The sequence below is a fragment of the Canis lupus genome, chromosome 36 (genome assembly GCF_048164855.1).
Source record: "Canis lupus baileyi chromosome 36, mCanLup2.hap1, whole genome shotgun sequence".
NCBI lineage: Eukaryota > Metazoa > Chordata > Mammalia > Carnivora > Canidae > Canis > Canis lupus.
Genome location: NC_132873.1, coordinates 13,117,365 through 13,129,923, shown reverse-complemented (window position 1 = coordinate 13,129,923; position 12,559 = coordinate 13,117,365). Strand labels below are relative to the sequence as shown.

Sequence of the window (12,559 nt, the reverse complement as noted above, 5' to 3'; positions counted from 1 at the left end):
ATCCAGTTTGAAGTTCAGACTGATAAAAACATATAAATAGTAACTCTGGATCGTGTTCAGTCTCTCTTGGCTAAAAATATTTAGTCTCTAGAAATTCTCCTCCTTTCCAACTTCTTTCATCTCTAAACACTGTGTGGGGTTGGGGAGAAAAAAAAAAAGATCTTTGTTGTTGGAAGGTGGAGGAGGGACAGTAAAATATCCTCCAGACTGAGAAGGCACTTTGAGATGGAAAAATGAAGCAAGCCACTTTATTCTGTTCATACAGAATTGTGTTCAGAGTAATTTACTGACAGGGAAGATGGGGGCAGACACCGATCCAAGTGCTAGGCAGCTATTTTCTGCCAAATCCAGACCCTTAATCCACAGCTTTTATAGAGCTAGGGCATTGTGGTGAAGTGAAAGGGTAGTTATCTAAAGTGGCGCCACCTGTGTGCTAGAAGGAAGCTCAGAACAAGCCTTCCAGCATTCTGCTCAGGGCATACACTAACCTCCAAGGGGCCCAGGACACATAGTCCCAGGGGAAGTCACGACATGGACATGAACAAGGTGCTCAAAATCGGAGTCAGTGTTGTCAGCACTCCTACATTTGGTGAACATTCTACTTCTTGTTCAGTATTTGCTCTGGCTTCCTCCTTTGTGAGACAATGTTCTTCATCTGGTTAGTTGCTAGATGCCTGGCTGGTGGAAGCGAAAGCCCATGCCTGCTATGACTTTGGGAATCTATGGGCTGCCAGGGGTACTTGCTGGCAAACAACATCACCTCAGCTCCTGCTGGTGCTAAACAGCCCTCTAGGTTCTGGTTGTGTGTCTCTTATGGCTCCAGCTTAGGAAGACCCCTGACTAAAGCATTATGCTCAGTGACACCAGTCTATGGCAATTCATTCCAGAAAGCTCTGCAGCCAAAATCTCTACTTCTTGGTCCTGTCTACCCCACACAGAACCCAAAGGTAGGTTATCAAAGGCAAATGTCAGGGCCTTCCTCAGTTTAATTATGTGCCCTGCCATGTTTATGTGGCATCCTGGTTGATATTGAAAGGCCCGGAAGTGAACTTCTGTCAGAGACCCTAACGGAGATTGGAGGCAAAAGCCCCTTCAGTGTGTCAGCCCATTCCCTCAGGTCACTAGCGTAGGGGAGATGCTTACCTGGCCCATCACTCTCCATCATCCTGCAGCATCCCTGGGATAAGAAGCTGGACATTTCATTTCCTTTCCTCCATACTCTTCCCTGTTAGCTCTCAAAAGGCCTTAATGGAAGATATAGGTCCTCTCAGCTCAGTGATTGACAAGCTAATAGAAAAAAGAGCTGGCGGGACACCTGGGTGGCTCAGCGGTTGAGCTTCTGCCTTTGGCTCAGAGGGTGATCCCAGGGTCCCGAGATCAAGTCCCACATTGGGCTCCCTGCATGGAGCCTGCTTCTCCCTCTGCCTATATATCTGCCTCTCTCTCTGTGTCTCTCATGGATAAACAAATAAAATCTTAAAAAAAAAAAAAAAAGAAAGAAAAAAGAGCTGGCAACAATTTGGTTTTGCTGTATAACCCTGTTTTACAATATAAATATAAATTCCTATTTTCACATTTCTCTCTAAACCCTAATCTTTCCTCAAATCCCAAGTACATAGATGCTTTGAATGGACTAGAAAAGGAGTCAGAATGGCAAAACAGTGAAGGGCAGAGTCCTTTTTAAACCATTACCCTTATTGTATATTTCTTTTTTCTAATGACTGTTAAGGGTAAGTAAAGAGGGCATGTTGGGACCACTGACCCATCTCTTCTAATCTTGTTTGGGACTGTTGAACTTTGTCCCAGTGATCTTCACCCTGAGGTTTGAGCACATCTAGGGGTATGTGAAAACTTTTAAAAGGGTTGGGTACTCAGATAATTTTAAGGGAATAAATCTCCAAATCCTCAACTTAACAAATATGCCCTAACACTTATGCACTATGCCTGCCATCTCAAACATCATTCCTCTACTGTCCACAAGGAAACCCCACTCTGACCAGCTCAGATATCATCAGATTCAATTGACAGACATGTAAGACAAAGAGTCTGATGTCCTGCATGAGTTTTAAGGATGCCTCATTTCTGATGGATCAAGGCACTTTAAACCCATAGGACTTACCACTTTTTCCTGTCTTTGATAGATTTCTACTAGAGATGAGGGTTGACCCTCAGGAGGGTGGTTAACCTTCAGAACCACCAAAGCAGATTAGGTTAGTGACACCATAGGCTGATTCTTTCAATAGAACTAGAAAGTTTTCTAGGATTAAGAAATTTTTCAAGAACAAATAGATAAAGCCATGGGCAAGGAAAGCTTTTTTTTTTTTTAAAGATTTATTTATTTATGATAGACATAGAGAGAGAGGCAGAGACAGAAGCAGGCTCCATGCCAGGAGCCTGATGTGGGACTCAATCCCGGGACTCCAGGATCCCCTCCTGGGCCAAAGGCAGGCGCTAAACCGCTGAGCCACCCAGAGATTCCCACAAGGAAAGGTTTTACATTACTTCTTTATGATTTTGTTGTGCACACTTGAATAAGTAGTAAAAATTTCTTTAATCAAATTCATTGAAATACACATTCTAATTATAGTCAATCTGCCTTTTACTTCAATGTAGAGAATGTTTAACATATTCTCCTATTAACAACAAAAATTCCCTCAGGATGAGACATTTTATTTTATTTTTTTTAAAGATTTTATTTATTTATTTATTCATAGAGACAGAGACAAGAGAGAGAGAGGCAGAGGCACAGGCAGAGGGAGAAGCAGGCTCCATGCTGGGAACCCGACGTGGGATTCGATTCCGGGTCTCCAGGATCAGGCCCTGGGCTGCAGGCGGCGCTAAAATGCTGCGCCACCGGGGCTGCCCAGGATGAGACATTTTAAATGTCAACTTAAATATGTTCAAAAGGACACTGAGGCTTTCAACATTATAGGGGACACAAACAAAAATCTGTTAAGTTCGCCAGTTTTGCCAAGCAGAGTATTCATTGGTTCAGACTATTATATGTAACCCAATCTGCAATTACTGTTTCAGCAAACATCGTGTTGAGATTAATTCGGGGTGGCCTCAGCTCCTGAGCTACCAAGTCTCTTGAAGCCTGGAAAAACAATCTTCTGCTTTCTTAACAAATCACCATTTCAATGATACACAAAACATAACCTCCTCTGGTTGGTTTTTCAGTTACACCCTCTCTTGCTTACTGCTATTGAAAGTATTAGAGGAACCGTTGAATGGAGAATATGAAGACACAAAAGAATATTTAATTAAGGAAAGAAAAGCCAAGGAAATGAGAATGTTTGCTCAGGATTATTGTGGCTTTGTAACCTCCTCCTGTTCTTTTAGGTGGGATTAATCATGTACTTTGTGCGGACCCCCTGTGAGTGGGGGATGGATGCCATTTCAGCCACTCTGACTTTCCTATGGGAGGTGGTGGGTTATGTAGAGGGCCTCTTCTTCAAGGATCTCAAGCAGACCATGAAGAAGGAGCAGTGTGAGGTGAAGCTCCTGGTGACCGCATCCATGCCAGGTAATCCACTACTGCTTTTGGATGATATAACTTTTCTCTTTGTCTAAGAATGTAAATAAGCCTTTTAAAGACCAACCTGCCTCTTTCATTCATGAGAAAATTTTCAGAGACCTGACCCTGGTGTTGAGGGCTTCAAAGAATTTTTGTTTCATACAATCTGAAGAAATACAATAGATCCTTTAAAAGTCAGTGATTGCCAGATGAAAGGGGAGACATCAGAACTGATCCACGTGAATTAGTCCTTGAAGAACTGCCAAGGTTGAAGATTTATTTAAGTCTATCGCAGAGGGCCAGCTGAACGGGGAGCCTTCTTGAATGAATGTTTGGCACTGCAAGGGGAATAATACTGTTTGCATGGCATGGACCCCAGATCTTTGTAAACTCTATGAGAGATGGCTTTATGAAAAATTGGAAAAGGGACAAGCAGGAAAAATGGAGAGAGAACAACAAAAGAACATGAAGTGTGATGTAAACTCTAGCTGTGGTTCCTTTTCACTTCTGATAGCTTGCTTTCCTTTAAGATGGAAATTCGGCCGAGTCTTTATCCTGGTGCAGTGACTGAGAAAATATGAGATGATCCATGTATTAAAATAAAGAGAAATGCAAAATTATATAAAGATGAAAACACAGGGTATGGCAGTGTAGAGGCCTACATTAAAATCATGTTACTGCCATTTATTATTTGTACAGTTAGTATTAGCTATGAAAAAGTACATCATTTTTTTAAGCTTTCTTTATTCATGGGCAAAACAAGGATGTGATTCACACTGCACAATTATGAGTAGTCAATGCATTTAGGTAGATAAAATACTTGCTGTCCTACCTGACTCATAGCAAGCGTTCTGTAAGTGGAAGTTGTGTATTTATATATTCAATAGGTTATCCAACAAAGTGAGCAGTTTTTATTATAGCAAAGCAATTCTTGTTGTCATTCTTAGACTGAGAAACGGCTCATTAAAAATCAAGGTATATCATAATGTTCACAAGGACTTATAATTAATGAATGAAGTAGAGTAAGTACTAACTCCCTAGCCAAGCAGAATCCTGAAACTATAAATTTAACTTGCGTTCCAGGTCCTTGTCATGATTTTGCTGATATCTGTTTATATTTTCTTAACCATCACTGCATGATTATTTCTTTAAAATACAGGGATAGATTACTTGTTGCAATGCTTAAGGTTTGAATTCTGACTTTTCTGCTAAATAAATGTGTCTCTAAGTTACTTACAAGTTCTTACTTCTAAGAGTCTGTTTTCTTCATTTTCCCATTTGTAGAATGAAAAATAATAATAGCCCTACCATAAGGTTGCTGTGAGATTTAACAATGATTATGCATGTAAAATACATATAAAAGTATTGGGAACTCCATAAATGGTAGCTTTTTGTTATTTAATTGGTAAAAAAATATTTAAAACATGCATTTTAACTATAAAAAAGTGATATTAGTACAATACACAAATCACCTTAAGTACTCACTGAAAGTAACCATCATAATAAGAAAAACATCAGCCTATTGATCATATTTTCGTATTTTGTGCCTTAAATAAAAGTTTCCCTAGAGTAGAGTTATGATTTGTTTGGCTTCTCTAGGTACCAAAACCTTGGTAGTTCATGGACAGAATGAGTGTGATATCCCAACCCAGTTACCAGTCCATGAAGACACTCAGTTCGAAGCCCTGCTAAAGGTAGGAATGGCTTTCAACAGAAATGATTTTTTAATGCACAATGTCTATGGCCATCTCACTGATCATACCATTTAGAATTAAATGGTATTTTCCTATCTTCAAATCAATGTGTGCATTGATTCACCTCTTGTAGAATTTGCTCCACTATTGAATACTTCCCTGTTTTCTTGTATCATCTCCCCCACACCTACCAACATTCTAGCTCTGCATTGAGGTAGGCAAATGCATGCAGATTCTCTCTTAGCTGAAGCAGCAGCCTGATACCATAGTGTGTACTAACTCCTCTTGGAATGCTGTTGATTCCTGCTTATTAGGAACACCCTGGTATGACTTAGGGATAGTTCTGGAGGTGCCCTGGGATTACACACTGAGGGAGCTAGGGCAGGTCTCTGTCAGCTGATGATCCTGCCAGGATTCTTCTGGCACCTAGTTGCTCAGTGTATAGTCTGACTTCCACCAACAGAAATGAGTGGAGAAGCAGAAAATATATACCTTAGAATAAAACAGGTGAGTCAAGAAAGTATCTTTAATGGTTATGGTGGTTGTGCACGTTGGAAGAAAGGCAATCCATAGTTACACGTGCCTATAAGGTTTTTAAGGTAAACTAATAAGTGAAGTACTACAGTGATTCCCCATCTATCTGGATTCCAAACTTTTGGTAATCTGATTTCCTGGAACACAACTCCAGGCCCAGACGTAAGCAGGAAAGGCCTCTGAAAAATTCAGTTTTACCAAACGTGTATATCTTATTTCAGTACCAAGTGTCTCCTTCAACCCTCACCCAGATATCTCCAGAGAATTTCTAAGGCCTAATGAAGCAGATGTCAACAACCATCACTTTTCCCTGCTCACACTGAATGCTAGAGAGGCAGGAAGGCAGAGTAAGTCCAAACCCTGGTTCTACCACAACCAGCGTGACCTAAACGGAACGTATCCTCTCTAGGCTCAGATTCTCTTTTACCAGTACTGGGGTCCTAGTGCAGGTTGTACAAGTTATCTACTTGCAAGGCATTGAACTTCGAATACAGTATGTAATAATTCTTCAGTGTGTTGTAACTTGTGTTATTTTTAATGATATTCCTAACATGCTTTCTTCCCGACATTGAGACCAGTAGATGCCACTGTGCCTCCACAGTTCACTCCTCAGTCTGAATTTATAACTGTACATCTTTTAGCACTTTGAGAGCAGATGGCTTATATTACATTACCAGTCTTTATTATATCATTCTTTGGGCAACTGTGTATCCAAACCCAATGCATAGCTGTTATCTATATAGATACTACAAAAAGTATATGATATATAATCCTTATAAGCCGCTACCGTGTTTTTATGATATTTGTATCTTCCAGCTTACTACCTGGCACATAATATGTTCTCCATAAACATTTATTGACACTTATTGTTATTGTTCTAGGAGTGTCTGGAGTTTTTTAATATCCCAGAATCTCAGTCAACCCATTATTTTCTCATGGATAAAAGATGGAATCTTATCCACTACAATAAGGTGAGACTGGGCAGTGACAAGCTCATGTTGAGTTGTGTTGGAAACTTGTCATGCCTTTCCTGAATGTTGCTGTCACTCAAGGAGGCATTGTTGTTCAGAGGTTAGGAGTGTGGCCACTTAGGTGACACCACCTTACTGTCATGTCAGTGTAGCTTTGGACTCACCACTGTACCTTTGTACCCTTCGTTTCCCTTGTCCGTAAAATGAAGAGGATAATAGTATCTACTATAAGTAGCAACAATTAAAGGAGATAAGGCAAGTAAAGCACTCATTACTATTACATCCTGATGAAAAAGTAAGTTGCCCATATAATAATTATGTGCGTCTATTTGGAATTTTAGTGTCCTTGTTGTTCCTCTTCTTATTGTGTTGAGCATGACCACGGTGACCTGACTTAATGACCAAAGGGCATCTCAAAAAGATCATTGACCTCATTTGACAATGATGACCTTCTTCTATTATTATTATTATTAAATTGCTTTTGGCTCCTTTGCTCCTGATATAGCAGCCTAGTGTTTAGAAAGGATGCTAAGGCTAGGTAGTTTGATGCTTTCTTGAGGAGGCGGCTTACCTTCCCTGGGATTTTATAGAATTGGAGAGCATAAAGTGATAAAACATTTGAAAATATATAAATTTCATTTGACATTTGGGTAAAAAGGAGATGAGAGTAAAAGTTTAATCATCTGAACTCTTTTCTTTGTGTAACCCCACCACAGACCTATGTTCGGGATATTTATCCTTTCCGGAGGTCAGTATCTCCACAGCTGAACCTTGTACACATGCATCCGGAGAAAGGACAGGAGCTCATTCAGAAACAGGTGCCTGACCACTTCTGTTTAATTATATGGTTTTGTCAAATCATTGGGATAGATGATCACGGAGTGTGTTGCCAACCCTGAGATTCTTATTCTGATATGGTCCTTTCTAGAGAGAGTGGTTGGATAGGCCCTTGGTCAATAGTTCTCCAAAACAGTGTGTTAATTTTCATAAATTGGATCATAATGCAAAGATATTAAGGAACAGTCACTTGGATTAATGTTATGGCAAATTGGGCATAAACACTAGAAATCTTCAAATTTGTTTACCTACTCGTTTCCAGGTTTTTTCATATTTTTGTAAAACAGGATTGGAAGTACACATAATGTAGCTATTAGAAGGTTGCCACAGAGGTTTACACTGGTTGGGGAGAATAAAATACAAGGGACCAATGTATTATGCCTGGAAAAACACTGAACTAAGGTGCAAAGACTTGGACACAGTCCTAGCTCTGCCACTGACTGGTCACCTGACCTTAAGCATGTTACTAACTTCCCTTAAAACAGGAGGAGATATAATCCAGCAGTTGTACTTACATTTAAGATTGAGGAATGGAATAAGGAAATTCATTATTTTGTATACAAAATATAGCTATAATTTATGATTCTAATAATGATACAGTTTTATTTATTTTTTTTTTAATTTTTTTTTTTAATTTTATTTATTTATGATAGTCACATAGAGAGAGAGAGAGAGAGAGGCAGAGACATAGGCAGAGGGAGAAGCAGGCTCCATGCACCGGGAGCCTGACGTGGGATTCGATCCGGGGTTTCCAGGATCGCGCCCTGGGCCAAAGGCAGGCGCCAAACCGCTGCGCCACCCAGGGATCCCAATGATACAGTTTTAATATGATCTCTGTGTTACATTCATTTATTTTTTAAGATTGTTTGTTTGTTTGTTTGAAAGAGATAGCACACAAGCATGCAAGCACGGAGAGGGGCAGAGGGGGAGGGAGAGAATCTCAAGAAGACTCCATGTCAAACATAGAGGCCAATGGGGGGCTCAATCCCACCACCCTGAGATCATGGCCTGAGCTCAAACCAAGAATCAGATGCTTAATCAACTCAGCCACCCAGGTGCCCCTATTTTTTTTTTAAAGATTTTATTTATTTATTCATGAGAGACACAGAGAGAGAGAGGCAGAGACACAGGCAGAGGGAGGAGCAGGCTCCATACAGGAAGCCCGATGTGGGACTTGATCCCAGGACTCCAGGATCATGCCCTGGGCCGAAGGCAGGTGCTAAACTGCTGAGCCACCCAGGGATCCCCAGGTGCCCCTATTTTTAATAAAATATCTGAAAAAGAATTCCAGGATAATTTATCATTTTGGTTTTTCTGCACGTATCAAGAAGGTTAATTTAACATCAAACTATTCAAAAATACCCTTATGAAATGAATGAGAATGGCATAGAATTAGACCACTTAAGTAATTAAAAACATAGTTAGCATTAACTACCTAAATTACGTTTGAAAGAAGGAAAATAATGCAAGTGTTACAATGTGTGAGGTGTCGGGTCTTAAGTATACATAACTATAAGGTCTTAAGTATATATAATTCCTAAAATAATTGCCTCCAAATTATCCCAGCCCCTGATTTTGGCAGCAAAAGACTTAAAACCATAATCAACAATAGCACTTCACTAGTATGTTGTTTTTTTAAGTTTACGAACATATTTTTAAAAATTGCATAAAATGGAGCTCTTGTTCTATGCACACTCCCAAGTTGGAAGCTTAAGATTTCTCAGTTCTGCAGGGAGATAGAAATATGCAAGCGTGTGGTTCTGGCCCTGGAATTTCCTCCACAGCTTCCGACTGCTAATAGACCTCCTCCTCCCACCTCCTGCCCACCAATCGTCAACAGGAAAGGAACAAAGAGAATCCTGTCCATGCCATCCAGGTCCCATCAGCTCTTGTCTCAAGATAGGCTGAAATGGGATCCAGGAAGAACCTCTTTTTTTTTTTTTTTTTTTTAAGAAAAACCCAGAACAGCTTAAGGCATCAGTGGAAATGGGAGAGGTCCTTGGAACCAACTGACTGGCTCCTGTGGGAAAAGGTCTTCCATGTTATGACATCCAAACAAATGGGCTCTATTGAATATGGAACCATTCCTGACAATGCTTGCCTTGTGCTCCTCCAGCCTGCAAGCCCATCAGAAACACTTCCTTCTGTGGAGCAGGAGGACACAGGAAGTGAGAGTCAATCAAGCGTTGTTTGCTCCTTCTGTGTGGCAAAGGAAAAAAGAAAACATTTCTCCCTTAATTCAACACCCTCCCCCCCTTAATTTTGTATCAGTCCAATTTGCCATTAAAGATTTTACTTCAATTTCTTTGCTCCTCTTAATTTCAGAGTTGCTAATTCTACTTTTCCTCTGCTCCTGCTTTTCTTTGCTGCTAGGTGTTCTCTCGGAAGCTGGAGGAAGTCGGGCGGGTTTTGTTTCTCATCTCCCTGACGCAGAAGATCCCCACAGCCCACAAACAGTCCCATGTCTCCATGCTCCAGGAAGACCTCCTCCGACTACCCTCCTTCCCCCGAAGTGCTATTGATGCTGAATTTTCACTCTTCAGTGATCCACAAGGTGTCAAGTAAAAAAAAAGTCATTTCTTTTCTTGGGCTTCCTATGCCCTCATTTTGTGCCCTGCTGGAGAGCATCTTAACCCGCACACCGTTCTCTAAGCAGGTGCTTCTCAGCCCTGCGTGCATCAGGATCACCTGCAGCACTTGATAAAACACAGGTTGCTGGGCTCCACCCTCCTGAGTTTCTGATTCAGTAGCTCTGGAACGGAGCCCACCGGGAACTGGAATTTGAGCAAGTTCCCAGGTGATGCTGATGCTGCTCTTGCAGGGATCAAACTGAGACCACTGCTCTGAATGAATCAGAAGCAGCTGAAGGAAGTCGTGTGGTATTAGGGGAGTCCTTGACTAGGTGAGGAACAGGTGTTCATATGAAGTTCAGGAGGCAAAACTCATCTACAGGCATCAGGACAGTGGTTGCTTCTGGGTTGTGGGGTGAATTTCCTGTAAAGGAGCTGAGGGACCTTTCTGAGGTGGTGAAAATGGTCTACATGTTGATTGGTGCATTGGTTACTGGACTGTGTATTTTTGTCAAAACTCACCGAACTCTGCATTTGAGATCAGTTCATGGTTTACTCTATCCCAGTCACACCTGAATCAAGAGAGAGACAGCCAGAAAGAGGCTCACTTTGAAACCTTGCCCTGTTGATTAATTATTAATTTGGGATATTTAGTTAGCTTCCAATGTTCAATGTCTTCTTCACCCAGAAGCTCAGGGCAGATAGAAAGAGCTCTAGTCTGTCCAGGAGTTAAAAGATCTAGAACCAGTCCCAGCCCTGCTATTTTCTTTCTGTGTGTGTGTTTTTTTTAATATTATTTATTCATGAGAGACACAGAGAGACATAGGCAGAGGAAGAAGCCGGCTCCCTGAAGGGAGCCCGATGCGGGACTTGATCCCAGAACCCCAGGATCACGCCCTGAGCCAAAGGCAGACGCTCAACCACTGAGCCAGCCAGCACCCCTGCCATTTACTTTCTGAAACAACTTATTTTTTTTCTCAAAGCCACAACTTATTCAGTAGCAACACGCTGCAAATGCCAGCCCTGTCTTGCCTACAGAGTTGAATGAAAAAGGTGATGATGGAAGTCCTTTGAGAACGAGGGAGCGTGATACCAATGCCAGGACTGTGTGCTGGAAGCATTTCAGCAGTACATCTTCAATCCCAGAATTGGAACAAATGGGAAACAGCAGTGCCCTCCGGGTTTGATGGCCCTCCCACGCCGACAGGATTGGTGTGTGGCTAATTCTGTCTCTGCTGTTTCATGTTCTCACAGCTGGCAAGGAGCTGTTTGGCCTCGACACTCTTCAGAAAAGCTTGTGGATCCAGCTCCTGGAGGAGATGTTCCTGGGCATGCCGAGCGAGTTTCCCTGGGGAGATGAGATCATGCTCTTCCTCAACGTTTTTAATGGGGCTCTGATCCTCCACCCAGAAGACAGTGCCCTGCTCAGACAGTATGCGGCCACTGTCATCAACAGCGCCGTGCACTTCAACCACCTTTTCTCTCTCAGTGGCTACCAGTGGATTCTCCCCACCATGCTGCAGGTGCTGTGGCCCTACCCTCCTAACCAGAAGATTAACTGCCCATCAAGCAGGTCAACAAAACCTGCACTAAAACTTTTTGGTGGTGGGATTATCTTCTTTTGTGGCAGCAGAAGGCATCAGATGAAATCTCCCCAGAAATTTCCAAAAGGTCTCAGTATCCCATTCTATTCTGAGACCTCCCAGACCCAGAATATGCTTCCCCATTTCTTCTCGCCCTTCTTTGAGTGGTTCTCAAAGCGTGGCTGTTGGACCAGCAGCATCCGCACCACCTGGGAGTTTGTTAGAAATACACATTCTTGGGCCCCACCCCAGACCTACTTAATCGGAAACTGTGGGGTCAGAGCCCATTCTGGATTCTTACAAGAACACCAGGTGGTTCTGATGCCCTAGAAGTTTGGGGATCACTGTTCTACTCTCTATTGAAATGTATGGCAAGTGTTCTGCTGATGTTTCTTCTGAAAGGTTTTCTGATCTCTGAACAGAGATTTCCATTGGCATTAAATTTGCTATGCTGAGATTGGAGGAGGTGACTTCAGCAGGAACAGTTTCCCTGTACTCATGTCTAATGTATACCTGGCTACACTTAGGAGTAGTTCCGACTGAGCCTAGGGGCTCATCCTGTCCTCTCCTTTATGGAGGTTTTAATAAAAATGATAAAAGTAACACATGCTTGTGCAAAGTGCAGTCTACAGGGGCAAGAAATGTTCTTTAATATCAGGTTTCTCCTATTTTTAAATAGTTTGGATCTTCTCTATTTTTATAACTTTTTTTTACTGATTACCAAAAATGAATGCTCGTTATAAAATTCAGAAGCTAAAATTTCAAGAAGAGAACAAAGATCACTTATAATCCTCTTTCCTAGATAACCATTTATTTATACTTCTTGAAAATCCTGGCACTCTATCGTACCTTT

At 41.5% G+C, this 12,559-nt stretch overlaps 1 protein-coding gene across 14 annotated transcripts in view; it reads left to right on the top strand.

Annotated features, from left to right (window-relative positions):
* Nucleotides 1-12,559, top strand: part of UNC80 (unc-80 homolog, NALCN channel complex subunit) — a 215,899-nt gene that overhangs the window by 152,344 nt on the left and 50,996 nt on the right. For all 14 annotated transcript variants that reach the window (XM_072813429.1, XM_072813432.1, XM_072813428.1 and 11 more), the window contains 6 exons: nt 3,343-3,526; nt 5,117-5,211; nt 6,627-6,716; nt 7,433-7,534; nt 9,927-10,107; nt 11,378-11,646. In XM_072813429.1, the coding sequence (XP_072669530.1) occupies nt 3,343-3,526; nt 5,117-5,211; nt 6,627-6,716; nt 7,433-7,534; nt 9,927-10,107; nt 11,378-11,646 (921 nt within the window). The remainder of the gene's footprint in view (nt 1-3,342; nt 3,527-5,116; nt 5,212-6,626; nt 6,717-7,432; nt 7,535-9,926; nt 10,108-11,377; nt 11,647-12,559) is intronic.